The 27993-nt window shown below is 38.6% G+C and overlaps 1 protein-coding gene and 1 long non-coding RNA gene across 7 annotated transcripts in view; one reads left to right on the top strand and one right to left on the bottom strand.

Annotated features, from left to right (window-relative positions):
• esr2b (estrogen receptor 2b) overlaps positions 1-27993 on the bottom strand; it is a 71477-nt gene that overhangs the window by 11985 nt on the left and 31499 nt on the right. For 5 of the 6 annotated variants that reach the window (XR_004336898.1, XR_004336899.1, XM_032548130.1 and 2 more), the window contains exons 2-6: positions 21564-22070; positions 20831-21030; positions 20622-20738; positions 14711-15064; positions 7755-7893 (exon numbers count right to left, since the gene is read on the bottom strand). Coding sequence is in view for 4 of the 6 variants with exons in the window: in XM_032548130.1 (XP_032404021.1) it covers positions 7755-7893; positions 14711-15064; positions 20622-20738; positions 20831-21030; positions 21564-21991 (1238 nt within the window). In the remaining 2 variants the exon portion in view is untranslated. The remainder of the gene's footprint in view (positions 1-7754; positions 7894-14710; positions 15065-20621; positions 20739-20830; positions 21031-21563; positions 22071-27993) is intronic. The other variant, XM_032548132.1, reaches the window with a different exon arrangement.
• On the top strand, positions 14-25019 carry LOC116709533 (uncharacterized). Its single transcript, XR_004336900.1, has 3 exons — positions 14-24; positions 14310-14314; positions 24275-25019. It is a non-coding gene; the product is annotated as an uncharacterized LOC116709533 (long non-coding RNA).

Genomic DNA, 27993 nt, shown 5'->3' with positions numbered 1-27993 from the left:
GTTATGTGAGGTTTTTCCATAAATGTTAGTATCTTTTTGTGAAATATCTGAAGTTTTATATCTTTCTTTAGGATAGAAAGGCACCACAAACCTACGATATAAACAGAAACTTTCCGTAAGTAGGAAAGAAATAAAAATACATCCTAATTTGGACTATTTCTGAGTTATTATCGCGGGTAATAAGTCATCTGACAGTTTTGATTGTGTCTCTGTTGTGTTCGTATCTGAATGGTTTAAAGGGCTTTCAGTGCCACTCCATCTTAGCCTTAACAGACATAAACATACAGTAAAAAAATCGATTTTCAATCAGTGTTTTGCACCAAACAGTTTTTACTATTAACAAGTTTTTATTATTAAAAACACGACAAACTGATGATGGTAAAGGACCGCACTGGGTTAACTCGGGAAATCTCATCTGTCCGTGTATCAATCAACTCCAAACCTCTTCTTTGTTCTGTCACAATTAGCGATTTATTCCATTTTGATGATTATGCTCCAAACTTTGCAAGGACTGACCGCCCTGCTCACCGCTTCCTAATACACACAAAGCCAGTATCCTTCCCATTCATACCTGGTGACGTCACTCCCACGTCGACACACCTAAATGTCAAAGCCGCCTGCTCCTGTCATATCAATAATTACTAATTTCATTCATATGGCTCTTACAGAGCCTCAGTGAAAACTTGTTTATTATTATTAACTGTTTGGTGCAAAAAACTGATTGAAAATTGATTTTTTTACTGTATGTTTATGTCTGTTAAGGCTAAGATGGAGTGGCACTGAAAGCCCTTTAAACCATTCAGACTACGAACACAACAGAGACACAATCAAAACTGTCAAATGACTTATTACCCGCGATAATAACTCAGAAATAGTCCAAATTAGGATGTATTTTTATTTCTTTCCTACTTACGGAAAGTTTCTGTTTATATCGTAGGTTTGTGGTGCCTTTCTATCCTAAAGAAAGATATAAAACTTCAGATATTTCACAAAAAGATACTAACATTCATGGAAAAACCTCACATAACCTTATATTAAAGCAGAAAGTATGGCGCCCACCGTAAGAAAGGCTTGCAGTATTCAATTATGCTGCATAACTGACCAGTACAGTATTGCGAGGGAACGCAAAAGTTTTGCGAGGTAACGCAAAAGTATTGCGAGGGAACGCAAAAGAAAAAAAATTCCCCATGTCCCCTAGAGGGCTCCGTATTAATCCTCTTCTGTATTTTGGAATTTATGAGCAGCAAAAAAGAAAAGGAGGTGGATTAGCAGTGTTTATGGACAACAGATGGAGTCATTCAGCACATGTTACTGTGAAGTGTCGTCTCTGTAGCCCAGATTGGCAGTAAATTTCTGACCATATTATTAACCAAGAGAGGTCACCAGTGTTGCTTACATTCCACTCTCAGCTGTTGCTAATGATACATGTGAAATCATCAGTTCCGTTGTTACTTCAACGAACCCACTACCATCTGGATAAAGACAGGAAGCACTGTGAGGATCAGGTCCTTTGATTTCTCCAGTGCATTAAAATACAATTTAGCCTGATCTGCTCTGTGAGAAACTCAAGAAAAAACAGGTGGAGGCCTCAGTAATCACCTGGATATATGACAACATCACAAACAGACCACAATTTGTGAGACTGAAGGACTGTGTGTCTAAGCAGGTGGTTTACAGCACAGGAGCACCACTCTTCTCCTCCAAGTCTGAGACTATGATCTTAAGGCCATGGTCTTGAGATGGAAAATGTTGCTTTTTCTGGGTTTGGGATGAGCTCCTGTCCCAAGTGGAGGTGTTCAAGTATGTTGGGTTCTTGTTCATGAATGAGTGCAATGTTGCAACTTGGTTGCCTAAATATAAAGGGATTGAAAGTTAACTAAAATATGTGGACTGGATAGAACAAATGCATAGATCTTTAAATGCTCAAGAACTAACAGAGTCAAGGAAAGTAGACATTTTTATAGGGGCTCTAGCTGGAGAACCAAGACCAGGTCCACAAGATTTTCAATCATTTGGACACATTGTATGGTGACAATACTCCACTTGCTGTATTAAGGTCACAAATTTTTGGTTGCATTCAGAAGGTTGATGAATCTGTAAAGTCCTTTACTTTAAGGTTGAGAGAATTGTGCTGCAGGTTGTGGCAGCACAGCCCTGCTGATGCACCTACCGACAAAAGCTTATTGGACCAGATGCTACTTGGCCTGTGAGAGGGTCCCGTGTCCCACATGCTCGGAGCATGTTGTTCTGAGACTATGTGTGGCACAACCCTCAAGAGGACTTTGCCGCCGTCCATCAAGAGGCACTGCGGCTTGAAGAGGAACATGACAGCTCACAAAGACTACAGATTATGGGTTTTGCAGAAAGTGAGTCGACACAGTAGCGATGTTTGTCTGACTCCAACTGGAAAGAAGACTTTAAAAGAGAAATAATGCATAATGTTAAAGAACAAATGAAAGATTTGGCAAAAGAAGTAATTAATGATATCAGACCTCTTTTACAACAAAATCAGGGGGATGTTGTTGCTCCAGGGGTGTCAAGACTTCCACAAAGATGGTCCAGGTATTCCAATGGCTGGACCAGAAATGGACAAAATATTTGCAGGCAGTGTAAGTGGGCAGGTCATATTGCCAGGTTTTACCAAGCACCAGATGGGGAACAGCCACCTTTAAACTAAGTAACCCTACTGCTGAGACCCAGGCATTGGGGATGGGTTAAAAAGCAAATGACCAAGGGGCCACTGCACCATTCATTGATATATATATATATATTGGTGGGGTGAGAGTGAACGTTTTGTTGTATACTGGTTCTCAAGTTACATGGATTCAACAACAAGGAATGGATTCTTATTTTCCTCAAATGACAAGAGACAGATATTTCTCTGCAAATGGCCACACCATCCCATACTCTGGATATGTTATCATGGACTTTGAAGTTGAAGGGCTTAAAATACCTGAAAAAGGTGTCGTGATTGTAAAAGATGACTGTTCTGCTCACCCACTTATTATGGGCATATTTCGTGACATATTATTGGTGTAACAGAAACTGTGAATATGGACAGCAGGTGAATGAATTTCTAACTTCTATGTATTTACCCCCACAGCAGACCTCAGACCTCTTTTACAACAAGAGGTCTGAGCCTTTCTGCAGAGGTGGAAAAAGGTGTTTTCTGTGGATGAAGAAGATTTTGGCAGAACAGACTAGGTCCAGCATAGCATACACACAGGTAACACACCACCCATCAAGGAGATGTATCGACCCTTGCCCCCTTTAATGTACAAAGAAATGAAGACACGTTAGGCAGATATGCTGAACAAAGGAGTTATCTGTGAGAGTAAGAGCCAGTGGGTGGTACCTATTGTTCTGGTGAGAAAGAAAGACGGGAGCCTATCGTTTTGTTTAGACTACAGGAAGCTTATTACTGTTACTCAAAAGGATGCTTTTCCCCTTTCGAGGAGTTCGAGGAGACCTTGACATCCTTAACAAAGGCAGAAACCATTCTGCCTGAATTGAAAACCATTTCAATGCTGGATCTGGCCAGTAGCCGCTGGCCACCTGCCAGAGATGAACCCTAAAGACCAAGAGAAGACTTGGTCTTTACCACACCAGTTGGCCTTTTTGAGTTTGTATGTATGCCGTTTGAGCTCTCTATTGCTCCTGCCACATTTCAGCGTTTAATGCAGCAAAACTTAAGTGGCCAACTTACAGATTCTGCCTTGGCCTTAAGGCTGTTTACGTTCTGAAGATATCAACCACAAAATGGGTCATGAATAGCAGGAATATGTCGTGTTGAAGTTTTTGAAAGATTAATCATTAGCATCATTATATTTGGATGACATCATTATATACTCACCAGACTTTTCCTCCCATCTGCAACACCTAGAAACTGTTTTCCAGAGACTTTGGCAGCAAGGGCTGAAACTCAGATTGGACAAATGCAAGTTGTTTAAGTCTCAGGTAAAGTTTCTTGGCCATATTGTTGACAAGAACGGGGTGAGACGTGATCCTGAAAAAAATGTGTGATTTTAAGAAATACCCTGCTCCAAATACCATTTGCCAAGTCAGAGCTTTTCTGGGCCTGGCTGGGTACCATAGGAGGTTTGTCCCTGGTTTTGCCAAAATAGCCCACCCTTTAAACTCTCTGTTGATTGGGGTACCTGCTAATAAGAGATCAAAAATAAAGATTACTTGGACAGCTGATTGTCAGGAAGCATTTGAATAGTTCAAGTGTCCACTTACACAAGCCCCTGTTCTTGCTTATGTTGACTTCTCCCTACCATTTGTTCTTTATACTGATGCAAGTAATCATGGGTGGAGTGCCATCCTGGCCCAGGTGCAAAGTGGGAGAGACATGTGATCACCTACGATAGTCGAAGTTTGCATCCTGCTGAAAGGAACAATGCAAATTACAGTTCTTTCAAGCTGGAGCTGTTGGCCTTAAAGTGGACCATCACTGAAAAGTTTAAAGATTACCTGACAGGAGCCAAGTTTACAGTCTTTATAGATAATCACCCAGTGCTACACCTTCAAACTTCTCACCTGGGGTCAACAGAACAACACTGGGTAGTGCAGTTAGTCTCCTTCGATTTTGTTGTGAAATATCAGGCAGGGAAGGAAAACATTAATGCAGATGCTTTGTCCAGATTTCCCGCTCCCCCATAATCAGAGGTTCAAAATGCCTATGTAACCAATGTAGCAACTTCTCCAAGTCCTCAGGAGCCTGGACTACAGACACAGGATTTTAAGACTGCTCAAGAGTCAGATATGGACCTGAACGTTGAGACTTTGGCAATGTTCAGGTCAAAGTATGTGAGACAGGGGACTTTACCTGAAGCACAAAGTGCAGAAAGGACTTGTCGGTCATCACATGCAAAATTTTGAAAAAGTGAGGGAAATTCGTGCTCCAGGATGGTGTTCTTTGTCAAAAAAATAACAGACTGCAAAACTATTGAAACTCTTCTCCAAGTTGTGTGCCCCTCAAGCAAGCACAGAGAGGTGTGCATGGGCACTTCTGCATGTACCCATACAGAAGTGGAGAGAACTTTGTCCAGAATTCATCAGTTCTTCTATTGGCCCAATATGGAGAAATAAGTGCATCAGTTTCGGTTGGGCTTTGTTGCCTGTAGCCTGCAAAACAGGGTGGGGCCTAAGGCCCCACTGCACCCCAGCCCAGCTAGATTTCATACAGAGAGAGGACCAAATTTTGAGTCTGCATTAATGCAAGACCTTTGTAAGTGCTATGGTATCACTAAAAGCAGGACCACTCCATATCACCCCTCTGGGAACAGTAGTGTGAATATATTGCAGTCTCTTCGAGCAGAGAGACAACATAGGTGGCCAGAGTATTTACCTGAACTGTTGCCGGTTTATAACAACACTATCCATGGCTCTACAGGTTATGCCCCTTCATTTTTGGTGTTTGGTAGACACTTGAGGCAACCAGTGGATGTGGGTTTGGGAGTGGGACAACTCCAGTATCAGCATGACATGGGAGGATGAGTTAAAGACAATAATTCAAAGCTGTCCTTTGCCTATGAACTTGCTAAATGGCACATGACAAAATCTGTTTTTTACAGCAAGAAGGTATATGAGAAGAAAGCGCAAACCCTGCCTTTGGCACCTGGTGGGAGGGTGAGGGTGAGAGACAGAAATGGGATAGGACAAGGTAAATTGCACCCAGGACGGAAAGTTGAACCTCATGTTACACTGGAGCAAGTAACAGAAACGGGGGTGGTGTACAAAGTTCAGCCAGAGAAGAGGGGCCGTGAAAAGATGTTGCACCGCAATTCACTGAAATTGCTTCTTTAAGGGAGGAACCTCAGCTGGTAGCTAGCAAGGAGAGTGTGGTAGGGACTAGTAGAGGTCCCCCATTTTATGGTGTCATGCCTACCCCCTCAGCTCCTTTTCAGAAAGAGTTTTTAGGACCTCAGCGCTCTGCAAGAGAAAACCTAGGACAACTTCATGCTTGATATAGACCGGAAGAATAGTGCTAGGGATTGTCATTGTAAAAGTGTGGGGGGATGTTGCACAGGGGAAAATGTGATTGTACGGTATTTATTTATTTTTTGTTGTACTTTGCATGTTTAGATTGTGTTGGCTTTTGTTTATTTTTCCATTTAACAACCCAAACACATTGTACGGAAGGTGGAGCGCAATAATTGACCGCCCATATAGCTCCTTTTATTGGAGGTGCTCGAAATAAAAGGAGCTGTAATAGAAGGAGGGGACTAACTGATTCTGCATGCTACAGAGATGGGCAGGCTACAGAGTGAGGGGCGGACGGAATCCCCATGCCAGGCGCAAGATACCGGAAGGTAGACAGTCGGCCCAGTATGGAGGATTAGTAAATAGCGCTGTAAATAGCGCTTTGTCTCGATCAGAGATTATCAGCAGAAACATGTCCTCCGACAAAGTCTTGGTGTGGGGACGCTGGTGTTTTCCTGCTTCTTCCTTTTAGCTGGATCGGACTGAAAGGAGTTTTACAGCTGAGGGTCAGCAAAAAAGAATGCGCTGCAGAAGGATCGCCTCCACCAGAAGCAGTATAGTAAGCGGGGGCCAACTTGTGGCTCTGGTTACCAAAAGGCTCTTAACTGGTGACTTTTAAAGACAATTATTGAATACTGGACTTTATTGGGGAAAAAAAACTGTTTTATTGGGTCACCACTAAGGTGATTTTTAGTGGTCATCTTGAACTTGACTGTTTTGCTCCCTGTATTTTTGAGTTGGTTGCTCCCCCTTGTGCCAAAGATAGAGTGCGAGGCCATACTAGCCACATTCATCAGCAGAACCAGCTCTTGGAGGAAACTGACATGTTATGTTTGTTTTTATCAAATAAATATGATGAAAAATGATGAAAAGCTACTAAATGTCAAGAATTTCACTGCCATCCACCAGAAAACTTAAGCCTGTTGTTTATATTTTCAGGACAAAAATGGTGAATACCAGAGGCAGACACAGACTGCAAAAAGTTGAATGTCTGTGTGGAAGAGAACAGAGAGATAAAAGAGTTATTGTAAGGTGAACAGCTTAATTTAGAAATGAGAGGTAAACTGTTTATTTTTTTCCTTTATCTGCTTTTTAATAACAAATTGCTTACTTATATATGTTTTAATTAAATTCTGAACCTAAAAACAAGGACCATTCCTGACAAGACTTCACAAATCCCAAAGTCTTTTTTGAAAGTAAGTTCAATAAGCCCATCTTCCAATGTTTTACAGCAGTGGTGCCCAAAGTTGGTCCTTGAAGCCTGGCATCCTCCATGTTTTAGTTCTATCCCTGGTTTAACACACCTGGATCAAATGATGGCTCATTAGAAAAACCTCAGAAGAACACTGACATGATGAAAAGGTTGTTACTACCACCAGGGAGAGAACTAAAACATGCAGAATGTCGACTCTCGAGCACCAACTTTGGGGTCCACTGTTTTAGAGTGTGCTGCTTAAGTGTGTCCCTTTGCATCTTTTACGCCAGTACATCTCTTCCCAAACAGTCATATAAAAATAGCAAAAAAAATTATGTTCCATCTATTTTTTGTTAATGTTTTATGCAAATGTATGTCTTATGGTTAGCTTAGTTTCTAGTCTGCAATGTTAATAGCTGGTATATATAGTATACAGGAAACAAATCAAGTCATGTGATGTATACAATAGAAAAGATTGCATTTGCAGGTAATGTGGCTCAAGCAGAAGTCACACAGAGAGTTGTGTGGATGACTGATCTTACTTGTGATACCAGATGATAGAAAGTTTTCTGACCTGCTGAGTTTGAAATCTGGAGAGAAGATGAGTTTCCCAGGATGATCCACAGACCTCCACATAAGACCTAGCATCAGGATCTCCAGCCAGCAGCACTTCAGCAGGTGGATTTGGTCTGCTAGACTTAACTCCACAAAGCCTGTGGAAAATCATGCAAAGTAAAAAAATAAAATAAAAGACCAGTTATGACCTAAAACAACTCAAAATATACAGTTAGGGTCAAAATTGTTATCCTCCCAAGAAAATGTAAGATTTTTTTTAAAAATTCCCCAAGTGTTGTTAAGCAGATCAACAATTTTCTAATGCAGCTTTAACTTTTGGAAAAAATATCCTAGTTTTATTTTGAGTGGTTACATTACAGTTTTTCTCAATTACTTTAACCTGCTTGAAGGACATCAGTTGTCAGTTGTCATCATCACTGCTTCAGCAGAGCAGAAGACAACTCTCTCAAATGTATGAACTATTTCTCACTACTTTGACACATTACCCGTACCCTTCTGCCAGTAAACACAGATGTCATTCAAGCAGTCCAGACTCCATTGTTTAATGGTAACCAAACAGAAAACACCTGTTCCTGACTATTAGAAGCTGCCTATATCAGTATGAATCCACTAAAGCACCTGTTTAACTCTACATCCCAAATGTTCTTATATTTGAGTGCAGGCCTTTACCTGCTTGTTGGTCTCTGTTGGAATCAGCAACCAAAAATATGTTGTTCTTTACCAGTATGTTAACTTTCTTATTCCGTTTTTTTTATTCGAGTCGAGCAAATCTCAATCTCGTTGTAATCTGTTGATGACAATGACAATAAATCTTATCTTATCTTATCTTATCTTTTATCTCTGTTTACATTTATAGTATTGTCTGTAATATGTGCAGTATTTCAGTTTTCAGTAAAGGTTTGAAAAAATGTACAATCAATACTTTTTTTTAGATTGTTTACACACATTTTCTGAAAGCATGCCCCAAACTTTCAGAACCCTACACACAAATCAAAAAACCCACAATGGGCAAAACGTTTCTATAATACATGACTTACATGTTGTGGTCATTGTGTCTCAAGTTCCAGTAAACACTCAAGAAAAACTGTAAAATTTGCATCAGAGCATTTCTGATTTTGGATCAAATCCTTTTCAGAAAGGATAATCTGACACAGCTTATGTAGAAAGATAACAAATGGTATTCGCATGAAAGCAATGTAATGGATTACACTAGGAATTTTCAACGTGTGAGCCATTTCTTTACAGGGCTGTCTTATTTGACACTACATTATCGTGACAGAGTCCTTTACAGTGAGTTAGGAATGTAGAAGTTTGTTCTAAATAGAGGAATCATGTGTATAAGTTGCACATGATTCCTCTATCATGCGCAGCTTATACACATGATAAAGGAATCATGTGTATAAAATTATGCACATCTTATAAAGATGTGTATTCTGTATAAGATGAATCACAGCTGATTCCTGATTCACAGGAAAGGTGTCTGATCACCTTGTTGTTTGAATGCTCTGCGGTTCAAACAAGAATTTTCACTTGGATTTCTTTTTTTCCTTTAAAATGTATTATTTTTATTTATTTTTTGTGAGGTAACCTTGGGTACCTTGAAAGCAACTTTGAAATAAAATATATAAGAATTATTATGATAAGCACTTTTAATGCTACAAGGAAGAACTGTTGCCATAGTTATTGGTTCATGTAGTGGCAGTCATGCGAGGTATTTATGCTAATTTACCATGTCGCCTATTTAAGGGTGGCGACATGGCGGACCAGCAGCTGCCCTCTATTTTCGAAAAATTGGGATTCATAAAGGAAACATGCGCAGGTATATGCATGCGCAGGGCTTTATACATCAGAATTTTTTTGTGTGCCGCACTTTTCTAAATTTGTCTATGCGCCAATTTTTTTACTATGAAAAGAACTCTTTTATACATGAAACCCTTAATCTTTTCAAATGTGACCTGCATCTTGATATGTGCAAGAAGGAAGGAAAACAACAATGATAATGCAGATTAAGCTGTTAATGTCCTAACTTCAGTCAGACAACAGTTTTAAAATCATAGGATGGCCAACAGGTGCAAACGCGCAGCAAACAAGTTGAGAACAAATGCAACAAAAAAGAAATGCAAACAAAAAAGACTACAACCACAAATGAAATACAGCAAACGACTGAAGGAGATTTTTTTGTTTGCATCTCTTCTTTGTTGCATTTGTTTTTCACTTGTTTGTTGCGCGTTTGCACCTGTCGGCCACTGTAGGATATGCTCCACCATAAGCGTCCATGTTTATTTCAGCAAACACTGAGCGTGCTTGCAATATGTGACATTACTGTGTGCACATGCTCTTCTTCAACATTTTTTAGGTTGTTCACAGTTCACACAGGATATCATGTTCAAGTCACATACACTCACCGGCCACTTTATTAGGTACACCTGTCCAACTGCTCATTGATGCAATTGTTATATCAGTCAGTCACATGGCAGCAACTCAATGCATTTAGGCATGTAGCCATGGCCAAGACTGCTGCAGTTCAAACCAAGCATCAGAACAGAAGGAAGGTGATTTTAGTGACTTTGAATGTGGCATGGCTGAGTACGGGCTGGTCTGAGTATTTCAGAAACTGCTGATCTACTGGGATTTTCACACATAACCATCTCTAGGGTTCACAGAGAATGGTTCGAAAAAGAGAAAATATGCAGTGAGCGGCAATTCTGTGGGCACAAATGCCTTGTTGATGCCAAAGGTCAGAGGAGAATGGTCAGAGGAGAATGGTCAGAATGGTCGTACTGATAGAACGGCAACAGTAACTCAAATAACCGCTTATTACAATCCAGGTATGCAGAAGAGCATGTCTGAATGCACAACATGTCAAACCTTGAGGCGGATGGGCTACAGCAGCAGAAGACCACACTGGGTGCCACTCCTGTCAGTCAGGAACAGGAACAGAACAGGAAACTGAGGCTACAATTCGTGCAGGCTCACCAAAATTGGACAATAGTAGATTGGAAAACTGTTGCCTGCTCTGATGAGTCTCGAATTCTGCTGCGACATTCGAATGGTAGGATCAGAATTTGGTGTCAACAACATGAAAGCATGGATCCATCCTGCCTTGTACAAACAGTTCAGGTGGTGGTGCAATGGTTTGGGGGATATTTTCCTGGCCCACTTTGGGCCCATTAGTACCAATTGAGCATCGTGTCGACACCACAGCCTATCCGATTATTGTTGCTGACCATAACCATCCCTTTATGATCACAGTGTACCCATTTTCTGATGGCTACTTCTAGCAGGATAACGTGTCATGTCATAAAGTGTGAATTATCTCGGACTTGTTTCTCAAACACGACAATGAGTTAACTGTACTTAAATGGCCCCCACAGTCACCAGATCTCAATCCAATAGAGTACCTTTGGGATGTGGAGATTTGCATCATGGATGTGCAGCCAAGAAATCTGAAGCAACTGCGTGATGCTATAATGTCAATATGGACCAGACTCTTTGAGGAATGTTTCCAGTACCTTATTGATTCTATGCCACCAAGGATTAAGGCAGTTCTGAAGACAAAAGGGGATCCAACCCAGTACCATCAAAGTCTACCTAATAAAGAGGCTGGTGAATGTATATTAATAAATGTGAACAAACATGCAAAAATATTTGAATTTCACAAAAAATCAGAACCTAATATTAAAGCCTGTAGTTCGAACATAGTCAATGGGAATTTTATATTGCATATAAAGTATAGCACAAACCTTAGATTTACCTTGATTTATTGATTACAAACGGTGATCATAACAAAGTGAAAGCACACTTTGTTATGTGTGCTCAAAGCAGTGGTTTGAACTGTTCAATAAAAATGTCAGTTATTACGGTGACATTAAGTTCATTATTTATTGCCAGCTATTATTTTGACCTGGGTAGCTTTTGTGAAATAATTTGGTTTTTGTGTGCAAAGTGCGTCCAAAATAAAAACTAGAATTTTTGTAAAAGCGCCACTGGCCCCAACGGAGCTGGCCCAAGTGGCTGGGAAGAGAGATATCTGGCCTTCCTGCTTCAATCAGACCCCAGATAAGTGGAAGAAGATGGATCTGTTTAACAGTGCTTGAGAAATTTTTGAAAAACCTCGACATTTTCATTTATTTTTACCTCAACTGTATATACAGATACAGTATACAACCTCTGATAACCAATAACATGGTTGAAATCAGGCAGATGATTTCAAGACCACTTGCTGAAGTTCAAAGTGAGCATATGAATGAAGAAGGTGGATTTAGTTGACATTCAACATGGAGTGGTCATTGGTTCCAGGTCAGAGGATTTAATAACCTGCTGATCTCCTTCAGCAGATTTTCACAACAACTATCTTTCATCTTTATCTGTTTACAGATAATGGTCTGGCAAACAGAAAATATGCAGTAACCAGCAGCTGTACAGATAAATATACCTTGTCAAAGATCACATAGGAATGGGTGACTGTTTTAGGTTATGGAGGAGCAACAATGGCTCTAAGAACCACTGGCAGAGCACCAACTGTAAACCTACAATACGTAAAACCTTGAAGTAGATGATTGACAGCAGCAGAGCACCACCCCAGCTGCCATCCTCAGCTAACATGGACTTGATGATACTATTCACAAAGACTAGTCATGTTAACAGCAACATTCAGATGACAAGGTCAGAACCTTGTGCTAAAGGGACAGTATTATGTAAAATTGACTTTTTTAAGCTTTACATCATGTTACAATGTTATTCCCTCATCAAAAATATATCTAGAATGTTGCCTTGATTCTTTTATGCATGTTTAAGAAATCTTCTAATTTACATGGCAACCATTCAGCTGTGCAAAATGGTTGGGTGGACCTAGCGCCTCCATAAGTGAAGAAGCTCTTCCTGGAATCTGCAATTTCCAAGTTTCTGAGCTTCCACCTCACAGAGCCATGCTCTCCCCGTGATGCCCCTACTCAAGTCCTTCAGACTAGCCAGCAGCAACTAGCAAACACCTGGTGGAACTGTACATCTACTGAGCTCATTATAGGAGCTACTTCTTAGAGCAACGCTGATAAAATGTTGTTAAAGGTTAAATAGATAAGCGATGTGATGACTTCCTGAACCCAGAGTGTTGGAAAGAGGAGGAGCTGCTTAAAGAGAGAGACCCAATTTTAAGATATCAAATTTCTTTTAAGTCATTTGTTACTGAAGGTAACAGCATTACTTGATTGTGCTATGAAATGATATACTATGTGGTTGGAAAACACATAAGACTGCCCCTTTAAACAAGACAAAAGCCTAGATTCTGTCTTGTATCAATGACTGGTGGTGGTGGTTTCATGGTTTGAGTGATATTTGTTGGCATTTTTGGGCAAAAAATATTAAGCTTCCCAACTTTTTTCAAATAGGATTGTTTTCTTAGTCTACCTTTGCCATTGTGTTTCCACAGCAGGGTAAAAACAATTGGCATGGGTAAAACATAAGTTCAGTTAGAGGCCATGGCAGCAAGGTAATAGGTTTTTATTTACTCCTGTGAACTACTTTGAAAGTAGTATTGTGGAGAGAGTACTTGGAATTTAAATCTTGTTCAAAATTTTCAGCACTATAATTCAGCCAGGTCAGCTATAGGTTAAAATGGTGTAGTTCAAAGATTGTTTAGCTGTAAAAGATATTCAATCATCTACAGCTGTTCACAAAGAGGGAAGACATCCTGCAATCGAACTAGTATTTTAACTGTGGCCACATTTGAACTTCTACGCCAATAGAAGCTCTCTGTTAAATCAGACAGAGCTACAGCTGTTTCACAAAGAAGATTGGGCAATATCAGTCTCTTTGTTTGAGATTTGTCTCTACCAGCTGATCAAAGCTATTAGAAACAAATGGCAAATAGCCAGTACTTGTATAGCGCTTTCATAAAGTCCAGAGGAGCCCACAGCGCTTCACACTACATCCAGTCATTCACCCATTCACATGCTGGTAGTGGTAAGATCCAGTGTGCCCCATGGTTTGAGTGTGGCTACTAAGCCACAGTTGCTCTGGGGCACACTGACAAGAAGCAATGCTGCCATGCACCATCACCACCCGTTGGGCTCTCTGACCACCCACCAGCATGTTTGTGGAACATGGTTTTATAAAGTTCTCACTTGGAGCCTGAAAACAGTGACAATTTCTTTATATAAAAAATTGAAAACCATGTATCATATTCCTTTTACTTTACACCTGAAGAAAGGGAGGCATTACTTAGTGTACGTCTGTCACATAAAATGCTAATAAAATACATTGAAACTTGTGGTTATTACATCACAAAATGGGAAACAGTTTAATGGGAGTGAATACTTGATGTTAACTGCAGAAACATCTACATATAATTTATGCTCTCCTCATAACCAATTAAACTTTTCTTAGTGCATCAATGTTTAAAACAAGGAGAGACCAACAAGAAATAATTACAATTTAAAAATAAAAAACTGAACAACAGTTCTGCATTTTACTTGACAGACAGTACCTAAATCACTTGTAGCTGGCTGTTAGTCTTTGTCAGAGCAGAAAATGTGCACTCATTTTCACTTCAGAGGGAAGGTACAAAATCACACCAATCAAGTAAAAAAAAAAAACTTCTAGCAAGATTATTTTTATTCAAAACCACTGGTTTGTAAGCTACCTGCTGGGCTGAAATGTGACTGAGAGGAGGAGGATGAGAGAGAATATGGGGAGAGAAAAGAAACAGGGAGAACACAGAGCAGAATGAAAGCAGAACAGAAAAAAGATACAAATGTGAAGTAATCTGGACTAAAAGCCAACTTGATGGAAAGATCAAGAAACAGGGAAAGGAAGCCTCCAGCCTTAATGTTTTATGTGCTTCCATGTTAGAGGTGAAATGATAAAGTCAGGATTTTCCACCTAGAAACCTTTAAGTTTCTATCTAGCTAAAGACGAGCAGCAGTAAATAATCTGAAGACATTTGAGCCATCTCACCAGGAATCTTTTTGGCCCAGCTGATCATGAGTACCAGCTCCTTGTCCGCCAGGTTGGTAAGAGACATCATCATGCTAGCCTGAGTGAAGGGTTTCTTCAGGTCCTCCATGAGGTAGATCTCAGGGGGCTCTGCCTCCATGATTCGGGAGATGAACTCTGCTGGGCTCATGAATGGCTGGTTACCTTGGCTCGGCTGAGCCAGAGGGGGAAGAGACAGTTCCATCGGGGGGAGGCGCTGAACCTGCGGAGCCATCCCGACCCTTACTCCCAAACTCCTGCCTGTTGCATCTCGAAGGTGGAGTCCACTACGACGATGTCGGGTCCCTCGATAGCTGCAGCGTTCACGCCTCACACCTAAATAATGTAGTGGGGCAAGGGAAACCTACATTACCTGTAATGAATACTTGTACTTTATGCCACATAATGACAAGTTTTGATGTTCGTTGCTAAGAGACAAAATATAGAGTCTGAGATTTAAAGGTTCACTGTTATGCAAAATTCACTTTTTGCATGTTTCTGTATTTCCAAGTGGTAGTACAGAAACAGTGCAAGAGCAAAAATGAAACAACCAACCATTTTTTGGGAATAAGTAAATGTTCTGCTGGTGTCTGCAAAACTGTTTCAAAGACCTTTAAATTGTTGTGTCCTCATTTTTTATGGAGAAACACAAAGTCAAGTCCAGGCCCTCAACTTGCAACTTGGAGCTCCACCCGCTTCATTACAAACTACCTTTGTACAATGGCTGCTGGAAAAGAAAAGTGTTTTGTTGTTGGCTTCTATAGAGCATGCATCAGTGCATTTTCTCCCAGTCATGAAGAACAGAGCTTCGTTTTATTGTTGCTTGCAATGTTACTGCAATATGGCCAAAAGAAAGTTATAGTTAGCACAGATCAGTTTAGGAAAAATACTGTTGAAAACTACCAACAGTCCAGGCAGGATGCATTTACCAAAAAACGTGGACTGAAGGAAGGTGGTCCTACTGTTCAACACAAATCTGCTGATGATGACAATGCATGATTTGTCATTTAGGGCAAGCTAACGCTAAATGATAGCTCTGCTAGAAATGTGTCTCACATTACTTTACCTACAATATCTGATCATTTACTGTGGCAGTACATGCAACAGTAAAATGGAAGTGATAGATGCAGTGTGCATGAGGCATGAAGGTCCGTGTATTTTCAGCCAGTTCGTTTTTTCGTTTGCAAGGAAAAATGAAAAAACAAAAATAGACTAGTTTTTCGTTTATTAAACCAAAATCGGAAATCGGATAACGGCTCGTTATTCGATTTCCCATTTAGCGCACAAAAAGGAAAATGGTAAAAATGGATAACGTATGCTTAATTTTGATTTTCATGATAACATTTTTGACAAGTGGTCTGACCCGGAAGTTCTTTCTGCCCCACACACTGTGTAGAGACCCGTTTTTGTACACTCGTCCGTAGCGGCATGTAATTAATTTGATCATGATACATTCACATAGAAAGCCTTATAATCTGACTTTGTTTTGCAAATGCAGCTAACGATTCAGTAAATGGCTAAGGGGCTAGTCCGCTCAATTGTTCACAACCTTCAATCTGCTCTGTTTTTAAAAGACGCTCAAACCGGAACTAGAATATTCTGCCAGTCATTGAAACCCTATAGTTTTTTGTTTAAGTTTTTCCTTTCTGAATAGCAATAGCATACCAATTATAATCCATTATCACAAACAAGCATGCAGAAAAAATGTATTATCCAAAATATACAATAAAAATATTTCTACCAGGTAGGAAATGTTTAAAATAATGTGCCAATTAGATTATTAAAAGTGTAACTAAATGTTTGCCTACGGGAGAGAATTTGGGCCACAGAAAGATGGTCATCATTCTGACTTTAATCTCAGAATTTGAACTTTAATCTAAAAAAAAATAATCATGCACACCATTAGAAAAATGCTATGGGGTCCTATAATCCTCTTCCATGGTTTACCACCTCATAATTTTTCAAACATTTGTAAGTGAAGTATGACTGTCCAATATGAAATAAAAACCTTTGTCCCCTTCATGAAAGTATTTACTTACAACTTAATAGGCTCAATTGACTACACATAATGAACAACTTTTGAGTTAATGCTTTCCATTATAGCTTTGCTCTGGATGTATAAGCAAGAAACTTTAAAAGAATTATTTCATATTTAATATGTATCAATCTGTATGTAGCCAGACCTTTAACTGGATGATTTATTTACAATATTACTATATACTGACCATATTTAATCTTATCAGATTGTAAACTCAAATATTACACAATAAACAGAGACAAAATGTTTTCATAAAAATGTATTTATTACAATAACATAGAAGCAGATATTCAGCCCATGTTTGGGGAATCATGAAAAAATATTCCTATAATTTAAGTATAAAAAATGGTGAGACAGTGAAGAAGATGATGAGGAGGAAGAAGATCACTGGGAGATTCTGGGAAGCTGTGTCCAAAGCTGGAGCTGTAGATGTGGCTTCTCCTCCTGATCAGCAGCCTCCCTGAAACAATAAAAAAATAAACATTTTCAAAAAATTTCCCACTGCACGTAAGAAGCCAATTGAAGGAAAGAATATATTTCACACACACACAAATAATATGAATTTACAAACTACAAAAAAATCAGAGGAAGGGAATATTAGTAACTGGTATTGGAAGAGAACACTGTGTCAAGTTTTAGAAGATACTAACATCTTCAGAAGTATTGAAATCTCCAGAGAGGAATATTATATTTTGACACACATATCAAAATGTGTGTCAAACGGTATACATGCAAACACATTAAACTCTTCATATCACACTTTGAGCCGCTATGATAAGACAACAAGCAGCAGAATACAACAGGGTGACTTGCCGAGATCAGGCCGCAGTTAGCGGGAAAAACACACTCCACCAGCCCGCTGAGCCTGGAGCCACCTGGCCCCGTTAGCGGAGCTACGCTGCTCCGAAAACTACAGAGAACATTTCAAAGAAGCCTAATTTTAGATTAACTAAGTGGATAGATGAAGCTATGAGGTCTACTTTCTAGCTTAAAAACATCTTATAACAACTTTTTGTCACAAATTGATAGTGTACTTACCTCTACTTACCGCTGCTAGTGGCTCAGAGAAATGGAAGCCTGGTATCGGAAATCATGCTCTGGCTTTTCAAAATAAAACTCAGGCTAACCATTTTTTTTCGGTGACCAGATGCCTGGTATTGTTTGTTTCTCACAGGAGTAATACTTAAACTGACTTGCGGTTGGCAGAAAATACTACAGCGTGAAAAACAAACAAGCTTGTCTGTGTGCAGCCTGTTTATACAGGCTGCACACATATACATATACAGTACATAGATATTATTATCTATGTGTGAGCCGGGCAGAGAGAACTTCTGGGTCATACCGCTTGTCAAAAATTAAATTATGAAAATCGAAATTGAGCGCTCGTTATCTGTATTTTCCATTTCCGTTTTGTGCACTAAATGGGAAGTCGGACAACGAGCCGCAGGGCCGGCCCAAACATCCATGGGGCCCTTTGCGAAATGTGGTTTTGGGGCCCTCTAGTTCTGCTAACAATGTGGAGTGGCTGTAATCAGCAGTCATTCACCCACCTGCTATAAACATCACCCATAAGCATGTGTGGCAGTGCTGTTTACCTTATATACATGTATAATGGGATACATTTATTGGCCAACTGATTTATCAACCAGTTGATTTCTGGGCGCCGATTTCCTTAATTTTGGGGGATCGTGATCAGTCAATTCTTACATGTGAAGCCCATCTTATCCCCTAATCTCATCTTCATCACCAAAGGTTTAAAAATCAGCCTCTGTCCTCTGGTGCTCTACAGTGAGAGGTGTGACTGACAGAGTGGCCCACCAGGTCAGGTCTGAATGTTTGCAGGTAACAATATTCATCCCACTGTTGCCAACTCAGTGACTTTCTTGCTATATTTAGCAACATTCCAGACAAAAAAAATTAATATCAGCCAAAATCAAAATCGGCAGGTCAGGCTTTTTAAAGATCGGTAACCAGGGATCGGCCAGAAAACTGCAGTCGTGCAGCCCTACACATACTGTATGTTCATAATGTTCTTTGATTAAATAAATTTCTCTTAAGCGTTACTCCAATAGCTACAAATTTTATTTATACCAGGTGAGTTTTTCTCCCCTGAGAATGTGGATTGGTACTGGACTGATTCTGAGCCTTCGAATGATTTTAACAGAAGTTTCACATAACTTAGAAGTTGATGTAAAAATAATGTTTGTTTTAGCCACAAAATGATTATGCTCAGCTGCAAACGACATATCCCCAACCATAGCATAGAGCAGCTCATCGATGTAGCAGCGATGTAGCCTGACATAAAAACATTTTGCTAGACAATGTCAAACATTGAGAAGTTTTAATTACTCTTATCAAACGTTATCAAACATGGGGCGTGCTGTGGTGGCGCAGGGGATTAGCACGTCGCGGGTTCGACTCCCGGTCCCGACGACCTTTGCCGCATGTCTTCCCCCTCTCCTCACCCTCCTTCCTGTCTGCCTGTTGAAAAAATACGAGCCACTAGCGCCGCAAAAAACTCTTCGGAGAAAAAAATGGAAAAAACCCCCAAAAAAAACGTTATCAAACATGGCATTTTGAAGCCAAAAATACCTCAGAAATATACAGAGCCAACCATGAGAATCAACTCATTTAAAGTTTAAACTCAGTTTCACACAAACACAAAGACCCTAGAATAAATGTTTGGCTGTTGAACTGGACCGTTCCAGGTCGCTATCAAGCTAATTTTCTACTAGTAGCTTTACAAATCTTTTACATTACACTACATTACCAAGGCACATTAAAACAAACATTGATCTTGGATTTTTTCTATTCTTCCTCTTTTTCTCCCTCCCTGAAGGATAAGTCATTTTTGAGACATTGTTTTGCTTACTTAACTTCTGACCGAAGCTTTGGACGTTTGGATGCCCACTGCACGTTGCACAGCAGCTCATGTTACTGGCGAAGCGTGCGGTACCTACAACGACCACCAAGGGCCCCCAAGAGCAGTTTTTTTTCTTTTTATCCGTAAAATAATGATTTCTACATACATCATCAAATACATATTATTGTAAAAACAAATCACATCATAGTGAAATTGTGTGCTTTTGATATTATAATGACATAGAAATTATTACTAAAAAAAAAAACAGCTCCACTGAAGGGGCCCTTTAGTGGCCTTGGGACCCTAAGCGGCTGCTTAGTTTACTTTGCCTTGGGTCGGCCCTGACAAGCCGATATCCGATTTCCGATTTTGGTTTAATAAACAAAAAACGAAAAAACGAGTCTATTTTCGTTTTTCATTTCAAACAAAAAATCGAACTGCCTGAAAATACACAGACCCATGAACATGCCGATCTCTCAACATTGTTTTTTTTTTTTTTTTTTCATGTTGACAGAAGTGCTTCTCCTTTAATCTAGCAAATACATATTTTAAAAGAAGGTCATATTTGCGAAAAAAATGTCAGCTGCTCGACTTCACATCATGGCACACTGGCCTGAAGAGGAACAGACTCCTCAGTTTGAATTAATAGCGTTATAAATGTGCGTTAGATCTGCGTCTTCAGTGGTTGTGATAGTTGTTCAGAGGAAAAGTGTTCCTACAGTGTAGTGACTTTCTTTCAACAATAGGTTTCCACATGCCAATTACCCACAAAGGCCCAAAAATATCCACGTAAATAAATGTCCTGAGTTGTGTAGCTGATGTCATTAGATGAAAGAATCAATATCATGTTCCTGTAGAACTTTATAACATACTGAGTTTGTAGATATGGAATCACCCAGGCTGATATTGTACTCCTTAAGCCTCTTTAACACAAATGTTAACACTACCGCAAGATGGCAAAATGAAAAGAATATTAGTAAAATTATGCTTACCACACTTCATCATGCCTACTTCGTAGCATTTCCGTAAGCGGCAGGCCTGGCAGCTTTTACGTCGGTTCTTGTCAATAGTGCATTGATTTGTGGCAGGGCAAATGTAGTCATTGTGTCCTGGGAAAAGAGGAACAAGACCTGATAAAGTTTTTTTTAATAGTTAGAAAGCAAATAAATTCATAGACAGGAGGTTCAGAAAGAGTTAATACCCTGAATACTTCTCTTGAAAAAAGCTTTGCAACCTTCACATGACCACACACCGTAGTGGTACCCAGAGGCATAGTCATGGCAGACAGCGCAGAAGTGCATGTCAGCTTTCCCTACAGCAGATGAACATGAAGAGGACTTTATTCCTTCTCCTGCTTCTTCTGATTTCTTCCTCTGCAGCTTGTTACAGCTGATGACAGAGCTGCAGGAAGAAGCACAGACTCAGTGAAAAGGACAACTTGACATCATGGATTTTTGCCTCAGCATTCCTTGGTGATTTATCCTCCACCAAACTCTATTACCTGAGAAACTGCATATATCATTGGTACATATGAAATCACCATTGCAGTGGTCATGTTGTCTGATATATGTAATGACTGATTACATTACTTTGCAAAACCATTTCTACCCATTAAAGTCAACAAATTTTATATACAGTATGCTATAGACCAGCACAAAGTGGTCCATATTTTAATGTGGATAGTAAATTATTCTTTTAAGACTAAAAGTGGGAAGTGGAGATATATTCAAAACCCATTTTATTGAATATAATAGAGAAACTAAATCACCATTTTTAAAGTTGTACAGCAGAATGCAGAATTCCTCACTTTATTTCTCGATGTCTAGGTTCTTTATGGGTTCAGGTTTAAGACAACTCAGCATTTGTGTCAAACACTTTCAAAAACAAATCCATGCAACATTACACCATTAATCAGTGTATTTTTTTCATCCTACCTGTTGGGGTTCATGCCATGGGATTTTGACTCAAGCCAGGGTCCTTGTGGGTTTGGTTCATTGTAGACAAGAGGTTGGGTGCAGTGCAGAGTCAAAGAAGGTATGCTGTGGTGATTGTGAGAGGGCCAAAAGGAAGGGGGACTCAGAGGGGGACACATGGATGATGGGCTGTCAGTGATGGGTGCTCTGGTATAGCTCAGCACCGAAGGACTGTAGAAAGTTAAGGGAGGATGTCCATGGTAGTCATGACTACTGTCTGTGTATGGAGAGGGTATGCAAACGGTGTGGCTCTCTATGCCCATTGGAGGACTGTACATAGTAGGGAGAAGTACCGGTGAGGTCGGCCTCCCTGAAGCTTTGCTGTAGTCCTCGTCGTGGAGCTGAAGCATGAGTAAAGGGTCAACACTTAACCCAGGGGAAGACGCCATGCTGAGCGGATGATGATGCCTTTATTGATCTGTATGACTTTGCAGCTCGTTGCTCTACATGTTCTGCTGGACATAAATCCTGTAGCAGAAACAGAAAAAAATGTGAAATAGAGTAAATGATATAGCTTTTATTCTCTCAATTTGAGAGAAAACTTTTTTAGCCACTTTCACCTAGTAGCTCATCAACTTTGTCATGTTAATTCTAATTCATCTTAACTATGCTCAACTAAAATGATAATAAATAACAATACATTTTATTGGCACGTTTTCTAACACCCAAGGTCACCTTACATCATTTAACATAAAAACACAATATAATAGACACAATAAAAATAACTACAAAAATTAATGAGATGATAGAAGAAGAGGATCTGAGGGTGGGGGCAGGTGTAGCAATGTGAAGGAAATCCAAAAAATATGGAGGAGTGAGGGTTGTGGACAGCTTTGAAGGTAAGGAGGAGTAGTTTCTACACTGTAAAATACAACTTATAGTATCTATCCATAAAAAGATTTGCAAACAATCCGCTTGGGTAAATTTAACCAAAACATTTTTATAAAGAGTATCTACTATGCCAACAGCTCTGAAACACTAAAGGAAATTTGGTAAAATCTATCTAACATTTCTGGTAATATTTCAAATCTAATTACCTTAAAAATCTGAGTAATAGTATTCCTTATTCTTCATTGTTAATGTAGTTAATAATTGTACCTAATTATTAATAAAGATAATTTACTGTTACTGACTTGAAAAGTTACATAGAAATGCAATACAAGGTCAGACCAACCTTTATTTAATAAACTACATGCTTAACAAATAAACATCATAAATAATTATACATGCTAAATTTCACGCAGCTTTAACCTGCCACATTTTAGTAAGTAAAATAATTGTAAAGATACACATCTCTTGAACAGTTTTTTTCACAGTGCTACGCAATCATTGGCAATCAAAAAAATAAAAAATCTTTGGTTCGGATTCTACACAAGTTTCCATTTCCCTCAATCACAACTGATATTTCTGCTGGATCAATTAAGTTCAATTCAAAAATACTTTATTGATCCAATAAAGAAATTTAAATGTTATTGCAACTCATTTAATTAAATAATTATTGTAGTTAGTGATGGGTTTAGGAAGGAAAGATCTCCTGTAGCGGTCTGTATTACAGCAAATTTGAAGAAGCTTCTGGCTGAAAACACTGTTTTCCCAAGTCAGTCTCATGAAGAGGATGGTCAGGGTTGTCCATAATTTTCTTGATTTTTGTTTAAGAATCCTTTTTTGCATCATGATCTCCAGAGGTTCCACAGTCATCCCAAGAAGAGAAACAAACAGAATCAGCCTTCTTTATCCAATTGTTGAAGCTTTTTAGCTCCCTGACTCTGATGCTGCTGCCTCAACAGATGACAAGAAGTCCAGTCTGTTCTGTCCCTTCTTATAGACAGCTTCACTGCTATGTCTCCAGACCAGTCTGTTGACCAGATGAACACGGAGGGATCCACCTCAGCCGTAGGATTATGAACCACAAGTACCTTCATGGTGTGATCTGTCTTGTCAGCCTGTTCGTCCATGACATTAAGGGTGTAAAAACAAAAAGCAGGGACAATTTTAAATACAGTATTTATTTGTATTTGTTAAGTTTATTTGATAGGTACAGAGCCCCTTAGGGGACATGGAGGATTTCTTTTTACTTTTGCGTTTCCTCACAATGCTTTTGCGTTCCCTTGAAATAGGTTTTGCATTTAACTCGCAATAATGTACTGATCTAACTAATCCCAGCTGTCATATAGTGAAGTTTGCCGACGACACAGCAGTAGTGGGATGCATCATGAATAGTGATGAGTCCATATACGGAGAGGAGGTGGTACAGAGAAAATAACCTGTGCATTTGTGTTGCACATAATGCTAGCTGAGAAATAACCAGAGTTAGCTTTAGCAAACAAGCGAGAGTAGCTCAATATAACCACATAAAATATATTTTCGTACACAAACACAAAACTGCAATACAATGTTTTTTAAAAAGTACTTACCTGGTGAAAGTCATTGTTGGCCCGCCCTCTAGCCCATGACAGTTCGCCTCCAGCCGGTAAAAATCCCACAATGCAACTGTACATTAAAAATGTACAGTACAGCTGTAAATTTCCGCACGTGATCCAACGGTCCAATCATGTCCCATATACTTTCCATGCGCATTTCAGATCACAGTAAAGAACTGTATTTTCAAAACCCAGCAACCATTCTGTATTTTCATTCTGTAGTTTTTACAGCCACTTGTTACAGTGTAGGAGAATGTAAAATGTATATTTCCTTTATATTTCAGATACCCAAGAAGATGCGTTTGACAAAAGAGCAAAGAATTGAAATCATACTGACAGCTGGATTAGGAAGCAGTCGCATGGTTGCATGAAACTTTAACAGAAAACATGGAACGAGCATCACACACGACACTGTGGCAAAACATATTTGCAAGTTTCAGTAAACTGGAAATGTTGCAGATAAATCACGAAGTGGTCCAAGACGTGCAGCGATTACACAGTCTCACACAAAAAAAAGGTTGCCCAATATAAAATGTTTATTTTTTCTATGTATGGAAACTGATGGCCCACCCTGCAGATTTTAAATTGACAGGAAGTAAGTCTCAAACTCGAGTCTTCTCACAGAAAGAGCACTTTGAGTAAAAGTGCTTCTGATGTTCTAAGGGAACCTTACAATTGCTGTTTAAATTTACTCTGGTAGATCTATTGTTACCCTTCAATTTCCTTATAAAATAGCTTCATAGTTTAGGTGCAATTCCTCTTAGACATTTAAAAATTTATTTTAAAAAGTTGTGACTCATAAAATTGGAAAAAAAGATCCAGAATACCAAAATTAGCCAAGATATGACAGTGATTAAATCTGATTGACTTTTGCTGTAAAACCTTTAGCTGTTATACTCCATTGGTTTAGTTAGTCTGTGACGAAACAATAGCTCTGTAAGAAAGCATGAAGCATGACAGATGATTGAGTGGAAGGACATCTCTTTATCTAACAATTAATGTTTGAACTTGCAGTTTTGTGCATTTTATCAATATTGCTCTTAAAGTATAACTAAGCATCCAAAATTTTTCATAAGTATATTCCTGTGATTCTAGTTCAATAGAATCTCCAATGATCAGAATGGACTGTAATGGTGCTTTCTTTATTGAAAACAAATATGCTTTGTTTTCTTTGTATCAACGGTTAAGCACAATGATATTCTGCTGGTGCTGCTGTTCTGTTTTCTGCCCTCCTCAATGCATCAACTATAAATATTATTTAAATAATTCAGTAGTACCTCTACCTGAGTAGCAGTTACAGTTTTTCAGTAATTATTTTACCTTTGCTGGCAGCTTCTTGAGAAGTCCAGCATTTACATTACAAACACAAAATAAATAGTTTGACTTACGTTTGATGGAGAGTCTCGACGCAGTCAGTACCAGGTTGGCGGTTAAGTTAACGTTCTGTATCGGTAACACTTTGATCACCAGTGTAGACCAGATATGCATTTCCTGACACATATGCATGATGTGATGTACACATCACATCGTGTACATTTGGGTAAATATTATGATATTTTGTTATGTTGTGATTTTTACTGTCTACTACTGTTTACTGTAGTGTTAATAGTATTTAGCCATTATAATAAAGTTTATTTGATGTCTAATATATTAATATAGTCTTATATGAATTACATTGTATTTACAATCCTCCAAAATTGTTTCGTGTAGTGTAGTTGATGCGATATAGGATTGAAAACCATTGGAACTGTTGTAAAATAGGTGTAATTTAGTGGATTGAAGTTTAAACCAATTGTAATTTATGGAGGGTTTTCTGTGGTAGTCCAGAAAGAAGGGAATTGCAGTAATTTAAGCAGGACAAGACCTCACTGGGGAGCAGAACAGCAGTGGAATGAGGAGTAAGAGAAGAGTGAAGAAGATTCATATTTCAAAGATAGAAGTTGGCAGGTAAAGTAAAAACTGATTTATACTATCTTGTTTTCTAAACAAGATAGTATAAATCTTGTTTAAGATTTATAGGGCTACATCAGAGTGTATCCATTTTGTGAATGGAGGAAAATATGTGAAAATTATACACTACATTAAATATACCTTAACACAAATGCTACATTGACATGGTGATACAATAATGGTTCACTGATGACATCAACATCTGTAAGTTTCCATTAATATGTTATTGGTTTAGACAAATATATTTCCAATATTTCATTAGCTTGTAAGTTGTCATAAATTACCAAAACTTGAGGGTTACAACACATCAATGCAAATATATATTTTTGAGACGACCTAAGGCCAGGAATTGTCTTTGTGGAGTAAAATGTGTCCTTTGAAAAATTCCTCAAAAAAGGTTTGAATAAAACTTCCTGAAAGTTGTTTTTTCTGATGGTCTTCCCTGACAGATTTATATTTAAAAATATTTTCATTTAGTCAAGAAGTAATTGTTTAATCACCCAAAACTATGGAAATGAGGAAGTTAGAAAGACATCACTCAAAATACAGTACATAAAGAGCAATATTTAGTGGTAATTAATTATTATTGGTAATTATATATTGGTAATATATATATATTTAATGATACCTCTCAAACTATTAAAAACAGTCATTATTAATAATGTATCGTTGGTTATGAGCTCAAGGTTACTGAGGTTGGAAGGACTCCTTACCATCACCCTAATCTAAAGCTTCCTCATATTCTCTATCAGATTCAAGTCAGCACTGTAGTGGGGCTGCTCCACAACATTAATATTGCTTCCAGGAGAAACATTCTGGTCAAATTAAAAGATTGCCTTAACCCTAAACCTGACAGGTGTATGAATAATTGTGGGTTTAACTCTAAAAAAGAGTGCAATTACATATAGGCCCACGTTGGTTTAGATAGCTTACTTCCTTTACAGCTGTTTGTACATATTTGTATAGCCTGAAACGTTAAAGAGTGATAAAAAATCTGAAACAAAACCAGTCAGTATGTAAGCTTTTTTCAGCACTGTACATATCGAATCACTGAGAAAAGGATTGCTGAGAACAGATATTTGTCTTTTTCTACCTCTGAGTTTTCTTGTTGTGAAATGGATCTCAGTGATGGTTTAGTCACAGAAGAAAACTGAGGGAAAATGTTCCTTTAATGCTCAGTGAGCTCAACTATGAAGAGCCTGAACAAAGAAAAAAATATATTTTTGCAAGGAACAGACCAAACAACACCCTGGTTCTGCAAGCAGTACTATTCAAGGACACAACACTTTGCAGCATGTTCAGACAAGTTTGGACAAGTGGCATAAAGGAACTAATTGGAAGTGCTTCACTGTGTCTGATACTACATAAGAAAAGCATTTTTAACACTTTTGTCACATTTTCTTATATTATAATCACAACCTTTAATGTGTTTCATTGGGATCTTATGTGGCGGACACCAAACAGTTCATCATGATTACGTAGAAGGCAAATGATACAAAACTTTCTTCTCCATATAGTATATACATAAAAAGCTGAAAAGTGAGGTTAACATGAGCTGCAACTAGGCTTGTCATGATAAATTTTGCTGGATGATAAATTGTCCCAGAACTTATTGTGATAATGTTGTTTTGAGATCATTTCCAAGCATTAGGTTGAAAATGAGAAAATACAAAAATTATTTTCTCATTTTCTCAATGGTGTAATAATGCAAGAGCACATTCTCAAAGATCAGTAAACTTAAAATTATAATGAACATTTAAACACGGGAACTGGAAGATATTTGAAATATCCAAAATAAAACAGAAACAACAAATAAAATGAACTATTTAGTCTATGTAAACAAAATTATATTTCAAAAAAATGGGTAGTTGAGACCAAAACCCCAGATTGATAACTTGTATCAATCAGTTTTTGGTAAAAAGAGAGAGAAAAGATAAAAACGATAAATCAAGCAAATGAAAATTATTGAGTTTCTTTTCATTTATCATGTGATTAAATGATTTACCGTTTATTGTGACAGG

The sequence above is a fragment of the Xiphophorus hellerii genome, chromosome 19 (assembly GCF_003331165.1).
Source record: "Xiphophorus hellerii strain 12219 chromosome 19, Xiphophorus_hellerii-4.1, whole genome shotgun sequence".
NCBI lineage: Eukaryota > Metazoa > Chordata > Actinopteri > Cyprinodontiformes > Poeciliidae > Xiphophorus > Xiphophorus hellerii.
This window is presented reverse-complemented; position numbering and strand designations above follow the sequence as displayed.